General features: G+C 43.1%; 1 protein-coding gene across 1 annotated transcript in view; it reads right to left on the bottom strand.

The window, feature by feature from the left end:
- Positions 1-24,614, bottom strand: part of fut10 (fucosyltransferase 10) — a 47,832-nt gene extending 23,218 nt beyond the window's left edge. The window contains exons 1-2 of the mRNA XM_052117884.1: positions 24,278-24,614; positions 50-284 (exon numbers count right to left, since the gene is read on the bottom strand). Of these exons, the coding sequence (XP_051973844.1) occupies positions 50-284; positions 24,278-24,358 (316 nt within the window). The 5' untranslated portion in view covers positions 24,359-24,614. The remainder of the gene's footprint in view (positions 1-49; positions 285-24,277) is intronic.
- Positions 24,615-26,860: the final 2,246 nt, after the last annotated feature.

Below are 26,860 nucleotides of genomic sequence, written 5' to 3'. Positions count from 1 at the left end.
TATATGCATTAAATAAAAATAAATGCATTTATGGTTCAATCACACTCACCATAAAAGAGGAAAGCCTGTGTCAATGGATGTGAATGATAAGACTTGTTAACAGTAAAGAAACATCTGTTATGGCCGCACTCTGCAATCCGACCCAGTTCTCCAGTCAATGGAGACCACCACACAATGACAGGGTACTTGACCGCTGACCCGCGGGGTATCGTCACTTCAGTCCGTATGTGTGTTAACTGCCTCCTGTGTGCAGTCTGCTCAAACTGCCCTAACTGCTCAACAACCTACAAAGAGAATACATGACAGCCATAAGAGGATTATAAAAATTGCATTTTGTTTTTCATTTAGTATTTTTGCCCCAATGAAGCTATTTGTCATAATATATATAAGACAAAATAAAAAATGTTCATGCAGTTTGAGTTCTTCCCTAAAATAAATAAATGATGTTCAGATCCAACTTTGCCAGGACAATTGAGAAACTCATACAAGTATCAAAACAGGCTTCAGTTATTAATGCTTGGGAAAGCAACAGACGATATATTAAGAACCAAGGGTGTGTAAACTTTTCAACAGGATCATTTGTGTGATTTCAGGTATAATTCTCCATGGTGGAATGGGTAATTCTCACCTTTCAACAAAATGTCCCAGTCATGTTCCAATCCAAATCAATTCAAAAAATGGGAAATTATATTTTTCATAAATACAATTAATCTTACATTTAGGACCATTAGGCTAATATTTTTTTAGAAGTTTAAGGATTTTTGGAAAATGTATGTTTAGTATCCAGTTAAACTGCAAATATCAAGATATGTAGAATATTTTAACTTAAAAAATTAATTCCATTATATTCAGTTCCAAGAAAGTACTGCTATGATGTATAATTCATAATGTAAACAATATTTAATTTTGACATATTGCTATAATGTAAATATCATAATGACTATATTTTTCCCCTTTGCAGTAATGAGAATTGTGTGGCGGGTAAAATGTGCATAACTGTCATGCAAATGTACATCTACAGTTGAAGTCAGAAGTGTACATACACCTTAGCCAAATACATTAAAACTCAGTTTTTCACAATTCCTGACATTTAATCGTAGAAAACATTCCCTGTCTTAAGTCAGTTAGGATCACTACTTTATTTTAAGAATGTGAAATGTCAGAATAATAGTAGAGAGAATGATATATTTCAGCTTTTATTTCTTTCATCACATTCTCAGTGGGTCAGAAGTTTACATACACTTTGTCAGTATTTGGTGGCATTGCCTTTAAATTGTTTAACTTGAGTCAAACATTTTGGGTTTCCTTCCACAAGCTTCTCACAATAAGTTGCTGGAATTTTGTCCCATTCCTGCAGACAGAACTGGTGTAACTGATTCAGGTTTGTTGGCCTCCTTGCTCGAACACACTTTTCAGTTCTGCCCACACATTTTCTATTGGATTGAGGTCAGGACTTTGTGATGGCCACTCCAATACCTTGACTTTGTTGTCCTTAAGCTATTTTGCCACAATTTCGGAGGTATGCTTGGGGTCATTGTCCATTCGGAAGACCCATTTGTGACCGAGCTTTAACTTCCTGGCTGATGCCTTGAGATGTTCCTCCTGCAGCAAAGCACCCCCAAAATATGATGCTGCCACCCCCATGCTTCACAGTAGGGATGGTGTTCTTCCGCTTGCAAGCCTCATTCTTTTTCCTTGTGCATACACGCACGTAATTCATTCCCCACCCCATATCCTTCCCAAAATAACAATAATGTATACGGAGTGTACACCTGTTTTTACTATGCATATCCTCATCTGCATACAATTACCATATGCATTTACTAATACATACTGTATTTAACTGTACGATAAACTGTATTATAAGAGATAAGTCACGTGGGGTAACCACCTAGTGGTCACTATAATGTGGTTCTCACTCGCGGTGGGGCACGTGGTGAGTTGTGCGTATATGCCATGGAGAATAGCGTGATAAGATGCGTGGATTGACGTCTCAGATGCGGAAGCAACTGTTTGCAGCTGTACAATACTGTTTCTGATAAGACATGTCTCTCCAATGGTCCATTCGACTACTGAATGTGGTTGGGAGGGTTACTTTTGAAATGTATTCCACCACAGATTACAGAATACATGCTGTAAAATGTCATTTGTAAGGTATTCCGTTAGATTACTCAAGGTCAGTAATGTATTCTAAATACTTTGGATTACTTCTTCAGCACTGGTAGATATTTTTCACTTGTTTTGACTATAAAAACTCTGCCAGTAAAATACACGTTAAAAATACATTCTCTGAAAAAATTAAATATCTTATGCAGTCTTGTTTCTAAAACAAGATAAATCAAACTGATCTTGCTTTAAGGATTTTTAGATATTTTTACAGGAAAACAATACACAAATTATTATCAAGAATATGATGTTTGTCCTAATATCAAAGATCTTACTAGAAAAAAGAAATTAGGATCCAAACATGAATTTCCTTGATAATAAATATGATTGTGTCTGGTAACATGTGCATGTAAAATGGCCAGAAATAACATTTTAGCTTTGCGTAAAGCTGACAATTTACACAATGTTTATTTCTATTTCTTCTGCTCCAAACTTCAAACGTACTTCTCTGTCTGCTCGTATGAATGTAACACATCACAAGAAAGTGTTTCACCGCTGTTCAAGTGCACTTTGGATCACATCATTTATATGTATAAATGTTTTCCATCTAAAAGGACTAAATATTAAATGAAACAAATAATACAATTAAATGCAAAGTAATCTCTTCAGTAATCAAAATACTTTTTGAATGTAACTGTATTCTAATTACAATTATTTAAATTGTAACTGTAGTGGAATAAATGTACTTATATTTTGTATTTTACAGTAAATATGTAATCCCATTTATGTATTCCGTTACTTAACAACACTACTTATAGTTACAGTCTGTTTTACCGAGTCAAGTACGCATCACATTACAGATGACAATCTCTATTCAAATGCTGTACTTTCGCAGTAGATGATTGTAATAGAAAATAAAATATCTCAAACCAAGAAATCTTTGTTGTCATTATTAGTATATGTATTTTCCTTCTCTATGATGTCATGGGAAAGTTCTCCAAATGCAGCATATCCCAAACCAATATTTCCCTTTTACAGCTTATATTTGAACACCTTTTCAATTAGTTACATAAAAATAATCTAGCCTATTACTCGCTTGATAATGATTACTTTGGTTTCAAGTGCTAAATTACATTAATTTTTATTCTAAATAATTCTTAAATGAAAATCAGAGTTTAGAATCAGACTATTCAGTTCATTAATAGTCCAGCTGGAGTCACCAATTCACAAACACCAGTAAAAGAGTGTGTACACATAGTAAAGAGTGTCCGGATGGTGCGCACATATTTACGGCAAGTTTATATTTATAAATCCCGATATGCTTGTGGGAAATTGCTTACGCACATTTCAATGTTGTTCTGGGATTGATTTGCACTTTTAACACCAAACTACATTAATCTCTAGGAGACAGAATGCTTCTCCTTCCTGAGCGGTATGATGGCTGTGTGGTCACATGATGTTTATACATGCGCACTAGAGATGCACCGATTGCAATTTCAATTTCCAATTTTTTGCAAGTGTGACCTGCCGATTCCGATTTTGATTTTCTTTCTAAGAACTATTATTGACCGCATATACAAACAACATCTACCTTTCTTCAATGCAACATTTTATTTTCATAACAAAATAAATTATTAAACATTAAAATTTCCCCCAAACTGCACCAAGTTACAGGATCTTCTCTCACTTAAACAACTCTCAAAATAAAGTGCTCTGTGACTGGAAAGAGGTAGAAATAACAATTAACTGCAAATGAGTTGCTTTATATAACAGATGTCATTTTCCACTATTTTTATAAATGGACCTTTTTCTCTTTTTACTCATCTAACAAAACAATTCCAAAGATTAAAAGCCTATGAACAAAACTGAAGTGTCCAATACGCTCAACACTGACATTAAGCTTACGTTAAATGTCCAATTATCAGTTGTAAAACTGAGCACTGTTTCGGGAACGGCTTGTAACCATACCTGTCAACACTCCCGTTTTTCCCGGTAGTCTCCCGTTTTGTTATTTCTCCCAAAAAAACTCCCGTAATTTGTATGGCCCAAACCACATTATATGAATAATCACATCAATATATTATTCCAAGGTTGTCCAGTTGCCAGATCTTGTATGAAAAGCATCCTACTCACACAATCGACACATCATACACATTACAAATCATGTATGACCTCAACCTGGCAACCAAAACCCATTTGCGCTGTTGATATCTGTGCAGGCAGTAGACATGGGATGTTAAAACAAGCATCACTGTTAGATGGGAGAAGACTCAGCTGGTGCTCCAGTGAAAAAAACTAAATATACATGTACATTTAACATGATGGATGGAAGAATTGAATTTCATATCCCGAAGCCATATCGACAATGCCCACGCCTTTTGCAATGTGTGTCGCACTGATTTTAATATCGGACACGGTGGGAAAAATTACGTTACTCAGCACATTAAATCACAACGGCACAATTTGTATAGTATTTAGCCTGCCTCTGCCATGCACCCCCCTTCCACTCTCCCGGATTTGTGTACCCAAATGTTGACATATAACAGGCGCGTGTGACATGACACGAGATTAAACAACTCGGGCAACGCGACGTCGGAAAGTACCTCCTACTCTGTATCGAGGAAATTTATCCGATTTCTTAACCCTCTGTCCTCAACTATGGAGAACAGCTGGTCATCCAGGGCCATGAATTCCATAATTTTCCTCGTAATTGCTTTGGTCTTTTCGCTGCTCATACCAAGGAATGATAGGAGAGGCTGCTGACTTGTGGCTGGCTCTGAGCTCTGGCTAGCTTTAGCCACATTCTCTTCTTAGCTTCTTTTTTAAAATGGGCATTTTCAGCTGGGTGATGGTGTTATTAATGTCTAATTAGGTTTGTTGATCCGAAAGTTATTGTGGTGGTTCTCCCACTGTTTACTTTGGCCTTAAAATTATAACATATTTCGAACTTTATGTATTCTTCACTCACAGTGAAGCTCTTCCACGCCAATGACATGTTTACATTGTCATGTAAACATGACAATGTAAAGATCCAAGATGGCGGCGCGGTAGCATGCAGCGGCCACTCCGGATCCACAATGGTGCTATTTTTGTTAAATAAGCCCGACTTTTGCAACACATGGACATCGGAGCAACCAGTGTTCGTGTCTACCATCGCCAGACACTACTGAAATATAAGACTCATGCAAAAACCAAGCTGCATGATGACCTGCAGGAGGCGCTACGCGTACTCGGCTTGCTGCGGAGACCAGGCCTCCAGCCCTCGGCGTCGCCTGATGCCGGTGGCCGGGGAGAGGACGTCGTAAGCGGTGTCGCGAAAGCGGAAGCGCGAAAGAGGGCGGAGGTCCATGCTAGGCTAAAAACAAACCCTAGCCGGCCGGCTCTCCGTCTATCCTGCTCTCAAATGTTTGCTCCTGGACAATAAACTGGACTATATCCGACTCCAGCAGGCTACGCGGCGTGAGTTTAGAGACTGCTGCGTCTTTGTTTTCACGGAGGCGTGGCTCAGCGACAGAGTTCGGATGCCGCCATTCAGCTAGAGCGGGCTCGCCTCGTTTCGTGCCGACAGAAATACAGCTCTCTGCGGTAAGACTCGCGGTGGTGGCTTGTGTGTTTACATCAACACGAAATGGTGCAAGAACTCTATGCTAGTCTCTAGTTACTGTTCATCGCTGTTGGAGCTTGTGACTGTTAGATGCAGACCTTTTTATCTACCACGGGAATTCACCACTGTTTGCATAACCGGAGTTTACATTCCCCAAGCTAACGCTAAGGAAGCGCTCTGTGAACTGTATGGGGCTATGAGCGAACTGCAGAACGCTCACCCCGACGGACTGTTTATTGTCGCCGGAGATTTCAACCATGCAAATCTCAAGACAGTGCTCCCTAAATTCCATCAGTATGTGGACTTTGCAACGAGAGGGGCTAACGGCTTGATCTTGTTTACACAAACATCCCAGGCGCGTGCGGGCGGAGCCCCACCCCACCTCGGCTACTCAGACCACATCTCTGTTATGTTAATTCCAGCATACAGACCGCTCGTCAGATGCACAAAACCGCTTCAGAAGCAGGTGAAAACCTGGCCAGCAGGAGCCATCTCTGCTCTTCAGGACTGTTTTGAGTGTACTGACTGGCACATGTTCAGGGAGGCTGCAACATATGGCGATTCTACCAACTTGGAGGAATACACAGCATCAGTGACCAGCTACATCAGCAAGTGCATTGATGATGTCACTTTCTCAAGACCATCACCACACGCTCCAACCAGAAGCCGTGGATGACTGCGGAGGTGCGCACGCTGCTGAGGTCCGAGACTCCGCCTTCAGAGCAGGCGATAAGGCAGCCCTAAGAACAGCTAGAGCCAAACTGTCACGGGCAATCAGAGAGGCAAAGCGCGCATGCGCCCAGAGAATCCACAGTCACTTCCAGGACAGCGGTGACACGCGCGCATGTGGCAGGGCATCCAGGCCATCACCAACTACAGGACAACATCAGTTGCCTGTGACAAAGATGCCTTCCTTCCAGATGCGCTGAGCGACTTCTACGCTCGGTTTGAAGTGCAGAACGACATGATGGCGAGGAAGTCCACCCCTCCTCCCAGCGACCAGGTGCTCTGTCTTACCACGGCAGATGTGAGGAAAACTCTACGTAGAGTCAACCCAAGGAAGGCTGCTGGACCAGACAACATTCCTGGCAGAGTGCTCAGAGGATGTGCAGACCAGCTAGCAGATGTTCTTACCGACATCTTCAACATCTCTCTGAGCAGCGCCGTCGTTCCAACGTGCTTCAAGGCCACCACCATCATCCCCATGCCAAAGAAGTCTTCAGTGTCCTGCCTCAACGACTACCGTCCCGTCGCGACTTACACCCATCATCATGAAGTGCTTCGAGAGGCTGCGTCATGAGGCAGATTAAGACCCAGCTGCCCCCCTCACTAGACCCACTGCAGTTTGCGTATCGTTCAAACCGTTCAGCGGACGATGCCATCACCACAACCCTCCATCTGGCCCTCACCCACCTAGACAATAAGGACTCATACGTTCGAATGCTGTTCATAGATTTCAGCTCAGCATTCAACACAATCATTCCCCAGCACCTGATTGGAAAGCTGAACCTGCTGGGCCTGGACACCTCCCTCTGCAACTGGATCCTGGACTTCCTGACTGGGAGACCTCAGTCAGTCCGGATCGGGAACAGCATCTCCACCACCACCACACTGAGCACTGGGGCCCCCAGGGCTGTGTGCTCAGTCCACTGCTGTTCACTCTGCTGACTCACGACTGTGCAGCAATGCACAGCTCGAATCACATCATCAAATTCGCCGATGACACGACCGTGGTGGGTCTCATCAGCAAGAACAACGAGTCAGCATACAGAGAGGAGGTGCAGCGGCTGACGAACTGGTGTAGAGCCAACAACCTGTCCCTGAATGTCGACAAAACAAAAGAGATGGTTGTTGACTTTAGGAGAGCACAAGGTGAACACACTCCGCTGAACATCGACGGCTCCTCTGTGGAGATCGTCAAGAGCACCAAATTCCTTGGTGTTCACCTGGCGGAGAACCTCACCTGGTCCCTCAACACCAGCTCTATCACCAAGAAAGCCCAGCAGCGTCTCTACTTTCTTCGAAGGCTGAGGAAAGCACATCTCCCAACCCCCATCCTCACTACATTCTATAGAGGGACTACTGAGAGCATCCTGAGCAGCTGCATCACTGCCTGGTTTGGGACTTGCACCGTTTCGGACCGCAAAGCCCTGCAGAGGATAGTGAGGACAGCTGAGAAGATCATTGGGGTCTCTCTTCCCTCCATCAAAGACATTTACAAAAAACACTGTATCCACAAAGCAACCAGCATTGTGGGCGACCCCACACACCCCTCACACAAACTCTTTACCCTCCTCCCGTCTGGCAAGAGGTACCGAAGCATTCGGGCCCTCACGGCCAGACTGTGTAACAGCTTCTTCCCCAAGCCATCAGACTTCTCAATACTCAGAGACTGGTTTGACACACACGTGTCCTGAGTTGCACTTTAATTACTGTCACTTTATAACTGTCTGCTACCTCAATAACTGCTATGTGCATAGAACATTATCTCATAGTATGTTATGTTTACATTTTTAGAAACTGTCATCTTTTTGCACTACTGAGTACTGGTCGGCGCTGCACTGTCTATTGTCCTGTTCATTGTCAGTAATTTGTTGTACTGTCCCGTACTTTGCACGTTTGCACGTGCACTTTATATAGGTATATATAGGTAGTTTATATAGGTATTTTATTTCGTTGTGTAGTCTCATGTGGTCCTATGTTGGTCCTTTGTTGTTTTTATGTAGCACCATGGTCCTGGAGGAACGTTGTCTCGTTTTGCTGTGTACTGTACTAACTGTATATGGTTGAAACGACAATAAAACCACTTGACTTGACTTGACTTGACATGCGGCTGTGACGTTATTGCCTGCGCCGCTGGCAACAAAACGGACCAGCTTGGAATCGGACAGACGTGAGGCTGACCGGCCGGTCACCGATCCGGGCCGAGCATGCGGAAAATCGGCTAATTCCGGTCCCTGGCCGGTCGATCGGTGCATCTCTAATGCGTACTATTGTTTATGCAGATGAATGTGGCACCTTCAGGCATTTGGAAATTGCTCCCAAGGATCCAGACTTGTGGAGGTCCACAGTTTTTTTTTCTGAGGTCTTGGCCAATTTCTTTTGATTTTCCCATGATGTCAACCATAGAGGTACTGAGTTTGAAGGTAGACCTTAAAATACATCCACAGGTACACCTTCAATTGACTCCAATTAAGCTATCAGAAGCTAATTGGCTAACTGCATAAAGACATCATTTTCTGGAATTTTCCAAGCTGCTTAATGGCACAGTTAACTTTGTTTATGTAAACTTCTGACCCACTGGAATTGATATAGTCAAATAAAAATGAAGCAATCTGTCTATAAACAATCAATTGTTGGATAAATGACTCATGTCATGCACAAAGTACATGTCCTAAACGACTTGCCAAAACTATAGTTTACTAATATGAAATCCGTGGAGTCGTTAAAAAAATGAGTTTTAATGACTTCAACCTAAGTGTATGAAAACTTCTGACTTCAGCTGTATACATATATATATATATATATATATATATATTTAACCCAATCCTGTAAAATTAGCCTAAAACGCCTAATCAAGGCATACCCAAAGTAAATTTAAAGCTGTTCTTGAACCGTTTGGAGTACATGCATGGTTTTGGTCACATTTGAAAGGGGACACTCTGAAGTTTTTTCCCCAGCAGTCAGAATTACTGTAAGTGCTACTGATTCTGAGTAATAGAAGTTTGAACACAATGAAATAGAAGTTTTTTTTCCGCCTGAAATTTTTTTGCATACAGATGCCTGCAGATGACTATAACTTGTAGCTATTAGCTTGAGAACACAATGGGATCACAGCATGAAGCCTTACCTAGTCCAAGTTCAAATTTTAGAACAATACCATAAAAATGAATATTTTACACATGTTTTTCTAAGGGTACACCCAGGCGTTTTACAAAAGTGCCTTTTGGATACTCCAAAAGGACCCTTTGGTAACCTAGGACAAAAAGGCTCCTACTTTTGAGCGCTTCAGCGTACAGTCATAATTTTGGGCTCTAATGAAAGATGACACTTAGAGCTATCATATTCCATATCCAGATCCACTATTAGTTTTGCTGACACAGAGTAACTGATGCATAAACACATTAGAGTGCCTTTTCCCTTCTTGAAACTAAATGTTGTGCATATAAAAGAGTCAAAACTAGTGCTATGGTGGACAATTTGTTTATATAAAAAATACACAACAAACTATTTACATGAATTTTTACACAAAGTATTTACAAACCATTATAAAATTGTACATGTTTCTAGCAACATGCCAGTCATTGTAGCAGTCACATTTGGGTACAAAGCACAAAGGCAGAACACAGGAAGAGTACTTCACTGGTGTCTTTGCATGACACTGCCTGCACTTCAGGCGACCAGCGGTGCAAGATTTGGTGATGTGCAACGGCCTGTGATCTGCTCTTCGGTGGAGCAGGAGATCACGGGTCTGGCTGTGGAGTGAGACCCCACCTCTGCCAGCTCCTCAGAAAGGGTCTCTCTGAAAGCCCTCCTCTCTTGATGAGGTGCTGTCCTGCTGCTCCACTTTATGTGGCCGCTTGCTGAGTGGGGAGAATAAATAAATGTAATTTACAAAGCTAGACACAACTTTTCCATCTTTTCTGTATTATATATATATATATATATATATATATACATATATATATATATATATATATATATATATATATATATATATATATAGTTTTTCTTTTTGAGTGTGTAAATATGCATTATTGTATGTATATTTACTGTAAATACTGTATACTTTGCCAATGTACTATGGAACAAAGAGATGGGCCCACACCTCCCCCATCAATTCAGCATTGTAACAAATAGATGGGCCTACACCTCCCCCACCTCCCGCATTGTAACAAATAGACTCTCAAACACAACATATATTCTTATTTTCAACTTATATTTATTTATTTATATTTATTTATTTATTTATATTTATTTATATTTATTTATATTTATTTATTTATTTATATATATATATATATATATATATATATATATATATCCATTTATTTATATATCCATATATATATATATATATATATATATATATATATTTACAGTAAATATACAAAACATCTATATAGCATGTCAATAGATCTGAAACAAACAATGAACTAAAAGCGTATCGGTTACCTAACGTAACCTCGGTTCTCTCTAGATGAGGGAGCAGTATTGCGTAAGCTAGCTTACGCTACGGGAAAGATTCATCTTTTCTGAGATATTGAAGCCAAAAAATTATCCTTAATTTTTGTATCCATTATCAGCGCAGTCGCGGCAGCTGCAGACCTTGAGCGGGCTAGCTAGCGAGCTCATAGGTTGCTCTGCGGCAACTGCTGCAGCCTATAGACGAGCTTGGGCGAACTCGCATCCAATGAGAGGCGTCCAGCGCTCACTGCATCAAAGCCCGCCAAAATGGGCGTGACTAGAGTGCATATAAGCGTAGTTCAGTAGGCTGGAACCCTGGTTTTCATTGACTGAAGCGAAAAGTCAGCTGCGTGGCGCGAGCACGGCCGGCTCACGCAATACTCGTTCCCTCATCTAGAGAGAACCGAGGTTACGTTAGGTAACCGATCACGTTCTCTTCACGAGAGGTTCTCTCGTATTGCGTAAGCTAGCTTACGCTCACGGGACCCCATTGTCAACACCGTGCGCGCCAAGCATCCACTGTATGAGCCCCAGGGAATTAAGGGGGGACCCGGGGGAGCCCTTATGAGTGGGGAAATAATATTTGGCCGGCAAGAATGCGGGTCATTGATTGTGTAATACATAAGCACATAGTAGGACGGGAACGACAGAGCGGCGGTGCCGGTCTGTGTGGAATGTGTCCCACCAGTGCAGCTCACCAGGGGAGCTGTAGCGTATTAAACCGCTAGTAGTTTTGCCTGCAGAGCAGGCACTTCCATATTGTAAAATCTGACAAAGGTGGAGGGAAGTCCATCCCGCTGCCACACATATGTCGTGAATGGAAATTCCGCTGGACCATGCCCACGAGGATGCCATGCCTCTAGTGGAGTGAGCCCTAATGCCCAGCGGGCATGGCAGATCTTTTGACACGTATGCAGCAGCAATAGCGTCCACTATCCATCTAGATAGTGTCTGTTTCGATGGCGAGACCTTTGGTGCGCCCTCGAGCGAAGCGAAAAGCTGCTCGGAGCGTCTGAAAGCAGCGAGTGCGCAGTATACAATCTCAGTGCTCTGACCGGGCAAAGGAGATTGGCGTCGCGTTCGCTATCCGGTGCTGGCAGCGCCCGATAGGAAATGACCTGTGCTCTGAAAGGAGTACCGATCACCTTGGGAACATAGCCGTGTCTAGGCTTTAAAATGACCTTGGAGTCACTTGGTCCAAACTCAAGACACGCATGCGCTGACAGACAGCGCGTGAAGGTCTCCCACACGTTTGACTGATGACAGGGCAGTCAGAAAAGCGGTTTTGAGTGAAAGGTATTTCAAATCCACAGATTGAAGTGGTTCGAAAGGGGGCTTTCATAGTTTGAGAACTATAGAAAGATCCCAGATAGGAACCGATGGAGGCGCGGGGTTCATCCTTCTAGCTCCCTGAGGAAGCGGATGACCAGCTCGTTTTACCCCATGACTGGCCGTGCAGGGGTTCAGCGAACGCCGCAGCGGCCGCCACATACACTTTGGCGTGGATGGGGATCTGCCCTTATCCAGCAGCTCTTGTAGAAATACTGAGCAGCGACGACACCCCACATGTCCGTGGGTCCAGGTCTCTGTCGGTGCACCATTTTGAGAACACAGACCATTTTGGCGCATAGAGTCTTCTCGTGGAAGGGGCTCTAGCGTGTATGATGGTGTTTATTACTCCTTCTGGCAGAGCGACGGGTAGTCGTTGATCACTCGCATGCAGCGCCCAGCGCTCTGGGTGGGGATGCCAGATTGTGCCGCGAGCTTGAGAGAGGAGATCTGCTCTCACTGGGATGGGCCACGCGCTGTCAGTGACAGCTGCGTAAGCTCCGGGAACCATGTCTGATTCTCCCAACGTGGGGCTATGAGGAGCACCGAGTGGCGCGTTTCCCTGATCCTCTGCATTACCTGTGGCAATAGCGAGGCGGGAGGGAAGGCGTAAAGCGGGCGTCTGGGCCAGTCCTGGGCCAGCGCGTCCTCGCTTCGAGAAAAATATTGGGCAGTGAGAGTTCTCTTTGGGCGCAAAGAGGTCTATCTCTGCTCTGCCGAATAGGTGCCATAGCGTCTGGACTGTTTGGCGTGCAGGGACCATTCCCTGGGGAATATTGTCTCTGGACAGTCTGTCCGGGCCGTCGTTCAGGTGGCCTGGCACGTCGCGTCGCCCTCAGCGGCGCAGGTGGCACTGGGACCAACTCAGTATGCGTTTTGTCAGATGGAAGAGGTTCCTGGATCTGACACCGCCCTGGCGGTTTAGGTAGGATACCACAGATCTGTTGTCCGAACAGACCAGGGCGTGGTGACCCTGAATGACCGGGAGAAAGCGCCGCGGCGTACTCGACCGCTATCATTTCCAGACAATTTATGTGAAGGAGCTTTTCCTGAACTGACCATAGGCGAAAACCGGAGAGCCCTCGCGAGACCGCGGCCCAACCCGTGTTGGGCGGCGTCTGTCGAGATGACTTTGGCGAGATACAGCTCCCATTGTCACTCCCGCTGATACCATTCGGCCACTGTCCAGGGCTGCAGAGCTGATATGCAGGTCTGAGTCACCTTGATGGGCTGGCGGCCTGTGGCCCAAGCCCGGCGAGACGCGGGTGTTTAGCCAATGCTGAAGCGAGCGCATGTGCAGTAAACCCAGCTGAAGTACTGCTGCGGCTGAGGCCATGTAACCTAGCACTCTCTGGAATTTCTTCAGAGGCGTGAGGCTGTTCATCTGAAAAGATCGCGGCTAGTCAGCTGAACACGGCGTCGCGCTGTGTAGACAAGCGAGCCGTCATTGCCACGGAGTCTAGTTCTATTCCCAGGAAGGAAATGGTCTGACTGGGCTGTAGTGAGCTCTTGGTCCAATTGACTGCAAGACCCAAACTGTTCAGATGGCTGAGGAGAACTGCTCTGTGAGACAGAAGCTCCATATGTGACTGAGCCATAATCAGCCAGTCGTCCAAATAGTTCAGAATTCGCAAACCCTGACTCCGCGAGGTGTCGCGGCGCCGCATCCATGCGCTCGTGAAAGTACGAGGTGCTAAGGACAGGCCGAGCGGAAGGACGGTGTATTGATAAACCTGGCCGTTGAAGGCGAATCTCAAGAATGGCCTGTGGCGGGGATTTATCTGAATCTGAAAGTATGCATCTTTCAGATCGAGAGAAATAAACCAGTCCCCTGGCGCATCATGCGCGAGGAGTTTCCTGATTGTAAGCATTTTGAGCGGTCTTTTTGCAAGCACCTTGTTCAAAACCCTGAGATCTAATATGGGTCTGAGGCCGCCGTCTTTCTTGGGAACAAGAAAATAACGGCTGTAAAGCCCGACTTCGCTCAGAGAGGGTGGCACTTTTTCTATGGCCCTTTTGCACAGAAGGCTTGCTATTTCTGAGCGAAGCAAGCACGCTGCTTCCGTGTTCACAGTGGTTTCGAGCGCGTTCTGAAGCGAGGGCGGCGATCGAACTGTAGCAAATAGCCCTGTTGTATTGTGCTTAACACCCACTTGGATATCCCTGGAATAGCTTCCCACGCTTTGAAGCGTAGCGCTAGAAGGTGAATGGCCAATTCAGCTCTGATTGCCGCACACAGAGCGCTGAACAAAATGTGTGGCGCGTTTAGTGTGTTCATGCATGATTGCTCGCAGACAGCATGAACAGGCTGTTTTGTGAGTGACTTCCGATTGGAATGAATGGGGAAAGAGTCACATCTGTTACGTGATGCGCAAGCACGGGACTTACACACAGAGGAATGGTTGCTGGCCGTGTAACAGAGCGGGCAGAGAATGAGCGCGCGCGCGCATTTGTGGGCGCATTTATTGACTCTAGCGCTCGGCGGTTCAGTAACCGCTTTATGAGTGCGTGCTCTGATAGGGAGCACGGGATGTGTTATGCTTGTGTGTAGGGCGAACACTGGGTTGTGGGCACTTTTTCTACACATAAGACATGTTTGCTCTTTACAAGATTTATTTGGATCGCCGTGAAAGCGGCGTTTGAGTGCTGAGCAAGCGGGCAGTGTCACCGGCTTGTTGGCTGCTAAATTCACCACTGTAGTAGCCTGAGAGAAGGGGACTGACAGGGGCAAAGCTTTGGCGGTGGTCCGGCCGTGGCGGGACTGAGCCGTCGTTTGTTCAACACAGTTAGGAAGACTCGGCTGCTCGGGTTTCAGCGTTACCTTAGATCGAGGCCCGCGAGCGGCGGTCTGCGGCGGCTGTCTGAGCGCGATCGAGGCGGCCGCCCTGTCGGCGCTGAGAAGTCTGAGATTGTTGAACTGGGTGCTGTGAAGAGGCTCGTGCAGGAGGCTGATCACATGAGCGGCCTGCAGAGGAGCTAGCGCGACGCAGCAGGAAGAGGTTCATGGCTTGGGTGGCTTTCTGGACTTCTGAGAAGCGGTCAACAATGCCACTCACCGCGGAGCCGAAGAGACCGGTTGGAGAGAGCGGTGCGTTGAGGAACGTGGAGCGCTCTGCTTCTCCCATGTCGGCTAGTGTTAGCCATAAGTGTCTCTCGGTCACAGTCAGCGAGGCCATGCACTTCCCTAGAGCTTGGGCTGCAGCTTTGGTAGCGTGAAGGGCGAGGTCTGTCGATCAGTAACAGCCTCTGGGTGCCTGCCTTTCTCATCCCACTCCCGAAGAAGGTCTGCTTGTAGGATCTGTAAAACGGCCATTGAGTGCAGAGCAGATCGCGGCTTGGCGGCGGCGGAATAAGCGCGGCCAACATAGGCGAAGTCGCTCTGCAGGCCTTAGGCGGGAGCACAGGCTTGGAGCGCCATCTCGCGAGGGCGGACAAAGGTGTGCTGCTACCGAGTCCTCGACCGGGGGATGGAGGAGTAGCCTCTCTCAGTGGCGCCGTCCACCGGCGCAGAGAGGTGGAGGCGTGTGAGCGGGTCCTGGCTGAAAAGGGCGTTCCACGACTTTGCAAGCTCCGTATGTAATTCCGGCAGGAAGGGGCCGCGGGTGTAGAGCGGCGATGGCTTTGAAGAAAGCAGCCGTCGAGTCTGTTGGGTGCCTGCTCAGGGGCGGTGACCACTCGAGCCCGAGGCGGTCGGCGGCCTGTGTGAGGGCGTGTTAACTCCCGCCGACTCGGGCGGGTCCTGCTGGATTCCTGGGCTGAGGAGGAGGCTTGGGAGCCTGTCCACTCCTCGCTGTCCGACCATGATGGAACAGCGGCCCTTATCCTCCGCTCGTCATCCGAGATGGCAGCAGTCGCGGCCGCTCGGCGGCAACTGCTTGGCGTCCGAGGCGGGGAGGGTGAGCGATGCTTTCGAGGGAGAGGCTCGGCGAGGCAGTCGCTTCAACCACAGTTTCCGGCAGCCTTTGTGGCGGCGCTTCTTCCTCTTGTGGCTGAGGGTAAAGCGGCGCTGCGGTTTCTGCTTTGACCGCTCGAGTCGAGCCCGCAGGGTCGACATCGGTAGCTCCTCGCAGAAATCGCATCCGCCCTCAGTGAGGCGAGCTCTGCGTGCCCCAGTCCCAGGCAGAGGCGCCAGATGAAGTGGCGGTCTCCTGTGCTGAGAAGAGCGCGACATGAGGCGCAAGTGGAGCGAGGCATCTTGAAAAAGACGCTCGTACTCTTTTGTGAATAGTTACGTGAGAACTAGCTTGCTGAATAAAAGGATACGTCGTCGGATGGCGTAGCTTCGCAGGATGGCTGAAGGTGGCTGAGGCGGCCGGCTTCTTCTAGCGCTGTCCACGCTTGCTAGATGCCCCTCGAACAGCGACGCGGCTTCCAGGTCAGCGATCGCGGAGAGCTTCGCTGAAGAGAACCAGGGTTCCAGCCTCACGAACTACGCTTATATGCACTCTAGTCACGCCCATTTTGGCGGGCTTTGATGCAGTGGCGCGGACGCCTCTCATTGGATGCTGAGTTAAGCCCAAGCTCGTCTATAGGCTGCAGCAGTTGCCACAGAGCAACCTATGAGCTCGCTAGCTAGCCCGCTCAAGGTCTGCAGCTGCCGCACTGCGTTGACAATGGATACAAAAATTAAGGATAATTTTTTGGCTTCAATATCTCAGAAAAGATGAATCTTTCCCGTAGCGTAAGCTAGCTTACGCAATACGAGAGAACCTCTCGTAAGAGAACCTCACACACGCACATACAAATACAAAAAACACGCACAAACGGTTCAAACACTCACTGAGGAAACACACGACAAAGGGTAATTACAAAATGTGTTCATTATTCAAACTAAAGCTTATTTATGCGGAATATACAGTAATATATGTTATAAAACACAAGAAAACACTTACTTGTCCAGAGCCATGTCTCATCTCTCCATATTTCCTCTGCCTCCAAATCATCCGTATTGTTTTCAGAAATTTCATCTCCAAACTCAGAATTTTGACAATGAATGCCTTCTTATATCACATCCTGGGGTGAAAATCCTGTTTTTAGCGTCCGTTTCACCATATTTAAATCGCCAAATGTGTAAACAGTTCCAAAACAGTTCTCCAATGGCTTTATGCGTGAGGCGTAAAACTGTCGGTAAACTTCGAGGCTGCTTACGCATACGCATAAGAGAACCGATCCTCTAATGGTTACACTAAAGCCGCATATCACTGTTTTCAGAATTTCATTGGCTATACGATCGTCAGTCATTTCCACTCTTCGATGTAATTGGTTTGATCAGTAAACAAAGGAAAGTGGGTATGCCCTTACATTCGACACAGACTGTGGTTGGGTATTGAAGGCTTTGGATAGGACATGGAAGCTCCTATTGGGTCAAATGAGGTGTCAATCGAAAGGTCAGAGTGCGTGCTTCCATTTTGATACCGGATATAGGAAATGTTTACATCTGAACTGAAGTTATTACCGATAATATGTGAAAGATTAGGCACAGCTGCCAGGTGCTTTGAAATGATGCAACAAGAGTCTGTGGATATTTATTGATGTAATAATGTGATTTGGACTAAACATTTTACTTGATTTGATCGTTTGGACATTTGACAATGAAACAACACCGTTTTTGTCGGGAAGTTATGGCTCAGTGGACTACTATGAGGCTTCATAGGTGAGTTGCCTAAATTTTGTTTTTGGTTGTTTATATGTTGGTGGTCTGACAAAGATATAGATTGTACCTGCTGTTGTGATTGTATCTTAAAAAGGTTTACATCGTTCGTTTATCGTTCGTAAAAGTCGTTTATCTTTCAAAAACATAAACCTCTGAAACACACCGTGGGTCGAGTTCGGCACGTCGGACCGGGAAAGCGATATATATATATATATATATATATATATATATTGGTGGCCAAAAGTTTGGAATACTGTGCAGATTTAGCTTTTTTGGAAGGAAATTGTTACTTTAATTCACCAAAGTGGCATTCAACTGATCACAAAGTATAGTAAGGACATTACTGATGTAAAATACTGCACTATAACTATTTGAAAAAAGTCATTTCTGGTCTAATCTAGACATCAGCATCACTGCAACACCTCATCCTTGGGTAATCATGATAAATTGATCATTTGATACTAGAAAATCACTTGCCATTATATCAAACACAGTTGAAAGCTATTTGGTTTGTTAAATGAAGTTTAACATTGTCTTTGTCTTTGTTTTTGAGTTGCCACAGTATGCAATAGACTGGCATATCTTAAGGTCAATATTAGAAAATAAACAGCTTTCTCTAGAAACTCGTCAGTCAATCATTGTTTTGAGGAATGAAGGCTCTACAATGCTTGAAATGACCAAAACAAATGCAGATCAGAGTCTCTAGTTTGAGAAATAGACGCCTCACATGTCCTCAGCTGACAGCTTCATTGAATTCTACCCGCTCAACACCAGTTTCATGTACAACAGTAAAGAGAAGATCAGGGGTGCAGGCCTTATGGGAAGAATTGCAAAGAAAAAGCCACTTTTGAAACAGAAAAAAAAAAGAAATGTTTAGAGTGGGCAAAGAAACGCAGACATTGGACAACAGATAATTGGAAAAGAGTGTTATGGATCTGAACCCCATTGAGCTTTTGTGGGATCAGCTAGACTGTAAGGTGTGTGAGAAGAGCCCGACAAGAGAAACACATCTATGACAAGAGCAACAGGAAGTGTGGGGTGAAAGGTCAAGTGCTACAGGAAGTGTGGGGTGAAAGGTCATCTGAGTATCTGGACAAACTGACCGCTAGAATAACAAGGATCTGTAAAGATGTCATTGCTACACAAGGAGTTTTTTTTTATTAGAGTTCTTTGAAGTAGTTTAAGAAGTTCTGAATATTTTTATCAAATTGTAATTTTTCAGGTTAAAAATGTCGTGATCAATTTCTTTCCATAAGAGCAAAATCTGTACATTATTCCAAACTTTTGGCCACCAGTGAATATATATATATATATACACACACATTGCAATGAAAAGGTATTTGCCCCATGCTGCTTTCTTCTGTTTTTGTGTAAATCTCACACTAAATTGTTTAAAACATTAAACCAAAATCAAGCATAAAACAAAGGCAATCTGAGTAAACACAAAATACAGTTTTTAAATGATAATGTTATTTATTGAACCCTGTTCAATCAAATAAACACCTAAATAGAACTTTTTACAGCAGCATGAAGTTGGCTAAAAGGTCTCACCCAGTAGCACATTATGCCAAGATCAAAATAAATTCCAGAAAAGATGAGGAAAAAGGTGATTGAAATCCATCAGTCTGGGAAGGTTTACAAAGCTATTTCAAAGGCTCCTGGGCTCCAAAAAAACCACAGTGAGAGCCATTATCTCCAAATGGAGAACACTTGGAACAGTAGTGAACCTTCCCAAAAGTGGCCAACCTTCCAAAATGACTCCAATATCAGAAAGACACAAGCCCAAAAATGGCATCCTTGGAAGAGTGGAGAGGCAAAAACCACTGCAAACCCAAAAGAATATTAAGGCTCTGATCCGAAGTTTCTGTGGACTGAGGAGTAGAAAGTGGGACTGTTTGGAAGACAGGATTCCTGTTACATTTGGCATAAATCAAACTCAGAATTCCCAAAAAGAACATCATATCTACGATCAAGCATGGTGGTTGTAGTTTGATGGTGTGGGGATACTTTGCTGCTTAAGGGCCAGGGCAACTTGCAATAATTGAGGGAAACATGAATTCTGCTCTCTAGCAGAAAGTCCTTAAGGAGAACATCTGGTCATCTGTCCGTGAGTTGAAGTTTAAGCGTAAATGGATTATGCAGCAAGACAATGATCCAAAGTAAGACCACCTCTGAATGGCTCAAAAAAAGCTAAATTATAGTTTTGGAGTGGCCTAGTCAAAGTCCTTACTTGAACCCGATCTAGATGCTGTGGCAGGAACTTAAATGGTGAACCCTCTAATGTGGCTGAGTTCTGCAAAGAAGAGTGGCCCAAAATTCCACCACAACGTTGTGAAAGACTGATCTCTAGTTATCGGAAGCGTTTGGTTGAAGTTGTTGCTGCTAAAGTTGGCACAACCAGCTATTAAGTTAAATGGGGGCAGTTAGTTTTTCACTTGGGTCATATATGGATATCTTTTTTAATTAAAAACAAAATATATATTTAAAAACTGTATTTTTTGTTTACACCGGTTCCCTTTGTTTTATGTTATATCTCGTTTGAAGATCTAAAACTATTTAGTATGAAAAATATGCAAAAATAGAAGAAATCAGAAAGGGGCTAATATTTTTTCCACAGCACTGTGTGTGTGTGTGTGTGTGTGTATATATATATATATATATATATATATATATATATATATATATATACATACATAAATACATACACACACACACACACACATACATACCGATCAGCATTAAAACATCTGCCTAATATTATTATTTTTTATTATTATAATTTTTTTATCCCCTTTTCTCCCCTACAACATTTTGGAATGCCCAATTCCCACTACTTTGTAGGTCCTTGTGGTGGGACCTCGGTAGCTCAGCGAGTAAAGAGTCTGACTACCACCCTGGAGTCGCACGTTCGAATCCAGGGTGTGCTGAGTGACTCCAGCCAGGTCTCCTAAGCAACCAAATTGGCCCGGTTGCTAGGGAGCGTAGAGTCACATGGGGTAACCTCCTCAAGGTCGATATAATGTGATTCAGCTCTCAGTGGGGCACGTGGTGAGTTGTACTTGTATACCGTGGGGAATAGCGCTGTGTCTCCACGGTAACTTGCTCAACAAGCCACATGATAAGATGCACGGGTTGACGGTCTTAGACGTGGAGGTAACTATGAGTCGCTATGCCACCATGAGGACTTGGAGCACATTGGGAATTGGGCATTCCAAATTGGGGAGAAAAATGGGAGAGAAAAAAATTATAATTGCTTTGAAGCCTATATATATAATCCAGGGTATATATATATATGCAGGGATGTAGTGCAGGGTATACGGCGTATCTATAAGTTCTTTATAAGTCTGCATTGTGTATACCCTCTTCTAAATCCCCTCTGATGCGCATCACTCAGTAGTGTCCTGCATTAGCTAAACATGACAGTCCAGCACACGAGTAGCTAATCCAACTGCAGTGTTTCCCATTAATTAACTAGTCTCATTTGCCCCGCCACGATCTCATAATGAAAATATATAAAAAAAATTTACGCTTCTCATCTAAAAGATTTTTGCACTTTTCAGTCTCATAACGCACCTCTGTGGTCTTTGACTGACTGGCGCCAGTCCGCCAGTTCCTCACCCGTTGCTGTAAACTCACGCACTCGCAGATATCAGCACTGGAGTATTCCGTCCGTTATTTGGTTGAGAACGACGACAAATCTTTGAGGCAAGAACATTAACTCAGCCCTCTACATTGTGATAAAATCACTCATATATGCGAGTAAATTACTCACTGCGACCAAAAAACATCTGTTATTAGCCACTGGCAACAAGTAAAGTGAGGCATAATAAAATGATGCCGCACTTTCAAGAATTAAATTAACATTTCACTCGCCAGTTCTGTAATTTCGGTTAATTAATCGTCATATTCGTGAAACACCTAAAACAGGCAAATCATCAATTAATTGTCAGCCCCTAATTTTAATTATTAGGTTCCCACCTTGTGAATTGTTTTGTTTAATAATATGTATGACATTTCAAACAGTGACAACAGCTTGTCTCATTAGTAAAAATTTCGTGACATCATAAAAATTGACAGAATGTGAATTAGTAAATTTTTAAAATTATAAAGCAAAATCAAATAAAAATTACAATATACTATATTGTGTGAATATATATGAAGAGGATCCCTCTCTCAGTTTGCTTAATATATTTTTTAGTTACATTGTGGCATGACATGAGGTCAAATGTCTGGCGAGTAAAAACTAAAATGTCCTATCCAATGACGATTTTTTTCTTTTAGATGATCGTAGAGGGTTGTTAACTAACATTAACTGTATCCACTGCATTTATACACTACTCCACACATAATTTATCATCATCAGTGTACAAGAGCAAACAGATAATATACTGCTGAAGTGACAATCATGATGATTAACGTTAGTGTTACTAGGTTAATTGGCATAACGTTACACTGCTTATGGCTTCACTAGCTAGCATCGTTAGCAGTCTGAAGTAACATTAAAAGATAAAAAGCTGAAACTGACATCCCAAGTTTTTACCCTGCTTTTCAGAATGAGCATACAAAAATATTTTAAGAGATGTCAAACCCCAGATGAGGAAGAGACGTGGTGTCTAAGTTAAATGAGGCCCTGTGAGAGATTAGTTAGCACCACAGACTCTAACTCCGAGTGAAAATTGTGGGTCGGGTAGTTTCAATCCAGCTAATTTTAGCCAATCGCTTTTGGCGAGGTAGGCCTTGGCTCTGTCAATTAAACCCTGGCTGGGGGTGAAGAGCATTTTGTATATGGGGAAGAATTTGGGATGCTGCTTCTCAATTCAATTTATTTTAAAGTTGCCTACTGCAGCTTAAAGAGCACAAAACTGTTTAAATGAGCACAACACTAGCCTCTTAATTTTGCTCTCAGAGTGCATCCGATGGAAGTATTTAACTTAAGAATATGCAAAATATTCCAATAAAAACATGCCCCCGAACCCCCCTAGAGGATCGGAGGTCCACCCCCCATAGTCTCACAAAATCCCATGGGAAAAACTACAATTGTATGTGAATAAATGCAAATATACCCTAAAAACACCCAGTAAAGACTGCCGTAGACTACCTGCAAGGTTAGACAATAGTTGTCCAATTTTTATGCGTGGATGGACTAAGGAATAAGGAATAGTTCACGCAAAATTCATAATTATGTAGTTGTCTCTTCCTATAGTCTTTGGGCCAGTATTGATTGCAAAATCTGCACCTCTTCTGTGGCTAATATTAATTTCCTAATGATCCTTACTCCGTGAAGTCAAGCAGCAGAAGTTAAGTGACAGTGTGCAAAAACTACTGGCCCATTTTGGGGTAAACTAAATATGCAAGACTAGTCTTACATGTCACTGTTTATAACACTGTTCATCCTTTCCTGGGCCACTTTAAAAAAAAAGCAGCATGGGGGGGCATAAATTAAGAGTATACTCACTTCTCCAGGCACCACTACACCACTGATATATATATATCTTTTTGATATATCTTTTGATATATATATATATATATATATATATATATATATATATATATATATATATATATATATATATATGCAAAATATAATTTCTTATTTGTTTCTTTTTGATTTCAGATTAAAACAGGACCAGGACATTTTCTTTACAAGTTTTGTGAGAATCCTCCAAATGTAATTAAATCTGTTATGCAGCTCCTTCATGGTAGTACCAAGTATTTAAAGAGATACACAATACTGGAAACATCTGCAGAAGAAAAGTGAGTTCTTCAAGGATTTCATAAATAGTTGCAGTGTCTGCATTACTTCAGAAATGTTATACATATAACAAAAAACAGTAGCCTAATGCATTTTAGTTGTAGAGTTTAAGTACACATGTTATTACTATCATTTGTCAGGATACAAGGATGGAAACCCCAGGAGATTTTAGTAAATGAAGGTACCGAAGAAGAGGAAAAGGACAGAGATTCATCCAGATGTTAGTAAGAGCGTGAACACATCCCTGCAGTCAGAAGCACAGTATATCTGCAAACAACAAACACTGTCACACTCAATTCTACACAGAGCATTCATTTAAGAGATCCAGGAGTTAAAGCTACTTGTGTTGTTAGGGAACAGTGTACACATATCTAGCTCGAAAGAACAATATATGGTTGTGTCTCCAAACCTTGTGATCGGTATACCTAGACAGCAAGACAGTAGCTATTTTACGTATTAGAATGCGCCTTTGGTGCCCAAAAATGCTGTCTAGGTGGGGAGCTCACAATGATGAGAGACACAGCCTGCTGGATCAGTTTGCCTAACCTAAAACCCAACATTGAACATGTAATATTGGGCTTCTGAATATCTGGATCAGAATACAGCATAAATGAAGAGCTTTTAAAAATAGTGATGATATTTTTACCTGAAATGTTATGATTATAAACAGAAACACAAACGCGCAGACACAAAAAACGCAAAGTTTTTTAACGGCGATTCTCCTCATGTCAAAAACCTCTGTGACCGCCGAATAAAAACTTTGCCTGTGAAGTTATCTGTATTCTCTGCGGTGTGTAATGCAGATGTTTTCGTCATGTAGAGATTTTCCGATCCGTCTCGTCCCGTTGTTTTTATCGTCACTTCCGTAACGCGACACTGTCCCAAATGCCACCCTAAAGGCCAAAGTATACTTCGGGTTTGCGCGTTGAGGACCCTCCGAGCACAATATTTGTGACGCAAATTGCGTCATCAGAACAGCCGCGTTATTCCTCCCACCATCCGTATTCAGGCAGGTCCCGCCTCCTGCGTTCGGATTGGCTACTAAGAGCTACTTACAGCGGTCTGCTATTGGGCAGTTGAGAAGTCGTTCATATCTCCTTAATAACATTAGTAAACAGAGGAACATCATATGTTGCATAAAAACAAACTGATAGACATATTTACTATACAGTATATTCCATACAGTTGAATATACAATATGTAACATAATTTGTCACTCCTTATATTTAGCTTCTTATCATGAATGAATTCTGCAATTAGTGTTTAATAATTTAAAACGTTTAACTATAGGTAGAGTGTTTAATCTTAAATTAAATGATCAACATGTGTAGCAAATTATCAAGATGTGTGTTTGTGTAGCAAACTTAATATCAAGACATTAAAAGTTATGTAAATTACTTATTCATTAAAAAGAATATTATTTCAAATGAACAATTAGAACAAAGGGATAGTTCACACAAAAATTTAAATTCTCTCATCATTTACTCACCCTCATGTCATTCCAGATGTGTATGACTTTCTTTCTTCTGCAGAACACAAATTAAGATATTTTAGATGAATATTTCTGTAGGTTCATACAATGCAAGTGAATGGTGACTGAAATGTCCAAAAAGCACAAAAGGCAGCATAAAAGTAATCCATAAAAGTCCAGTGGTTAAATCCATATCTTCAGATGTGATAAGTGTGAGTGAGAAAGAGAACATGTAGATTTACGCTAATAAGGACTAAAATATTTCTCTGTTTCCAGGAATATGGTAAGAAATAATTTTTTATATGGTAAAAAAAAGTTTTTATATTTTCTTATCTTACAGAAAAGTGAGAAATACACTGTCCACAGTGACCAAATATTTTTTTTTTAAATGTTTTTTGTATTTACACTGACAAATTGTTTTAGTTGTGAAAATAAGCTTAAAATATTAATGTTGAGTTTACAGTTACAATTTTTATTTAGATTCATGAACAGATTAATTTTGACTCGACTCAGACTAGACTTGGCCCGTTTTGGACTCTGACTCGATTTTTGCACCCAGGGTTTGATCATTTGTATTGCCTGTACAACTGAATATTGTATTTTGTATTTTTTTGCATGTTTATTTGTTTTATTGTTTTTCTACCTTTCCTATAAAAAGAAAGTTGAATAGGCCCTCCTAAATTTCATATTCAATATAGGCTGGCATAAATATCAAACTCACCTCTCCTGATTCTTTATTTGCACATCCTCAGGCTCAGTAGACAAACCTATACTGGACAATATAACTTAACAGCCCTAGCTGTACGCCCATTCCCATGTGTTTGATTGTAAGTGCTACATTTGCAAGGATTTGTGGAAATCTGGGGTTGGCCAATCGGAAGCTGGTCTGACCTTAACCGGATCCATGCGCACTCCCTTGAACTAGACAATGAACCACAGGAGCGGAACCAATTGCTCATGAAAAGCACACTTCTCCAACTTAACGAACAGCCGGCTCTCTAGCAGTCGCTGAAGCGCACGCCTGACATGGTCCTTGATATTCTGGAAGAAAATCAGAATATAATCTAAAGTAATACAAGTAAAATATAAAGTAAACAAGCACAAGTCGGTCAACCATTTCCCGAAGCACATCATTCACGAGCCCCTGGAAGACAGTTGACCAATCTGAAAGGCATGACAAAATATTCAAAGTTCCCCCTATAACAATTCTTCACCGTGATGTCATTCATCCCCCGATAATCTATATAAGGTCTAAGTGAGCCGTCCTTCTCCACGAAGAAGAAGCCTGCCCCTGCAGGAGAAGAGGAAGGATTTATGAGACCGGCTGCTAGAGAATCATTGGTGTATTTATTCATGGCCTCCCTCTTAGAGCAGAGAGTGAATATAACCAACCTTGTGGGGGAGAAGTACCAGGAAGCAGATCGATTACACAATCGTACGGTGATGAGGAGGAAGGGTTGCGGCACGGCCGGTTCATCCTGAAATGAAACTCAAGACTGGACAGGAGAGACAGTAGATTTAAGACAATGGGACAGACAATATGCACTCCAGGCTAGAAGAGAATTGGTTGACCAGTCAATGTGGCATTACCAACCATGGATACCCTAACACCACAGGTGCTGATGGACACTGGAACAGCAGGATGACAGCTGTTCGGAGTGGTTGCTGGAGATGAAGGTGAGAGGTTTAGTGGAATGGGTGATGATGACCAGGGGCTGATACTGATGGTATGGGCCGTGATGGACTCGTCCAACTTGA

The sequence above is a fragment of the Xyrauchen texanus genome, chromosome 44 (genome assembly GCF_025860055.1).
Source record: "Xyrauchen texanus isolate HMW12.3.18 chromosome 44, RBS_HiC_50CHRs, whole genome shotgun sequence".
NCBI lineage: Eukaryota > Metazoa > Chordata > Actinopteri > Cypriniformes > Catostomidae > Xyrauchen > Xyrauchen texanus.
The sequence above is the reverse complement of the archived record's forward strand: the minus strand, read 5'-3'. Positions and strand labels throughout refer to the sequence as shown.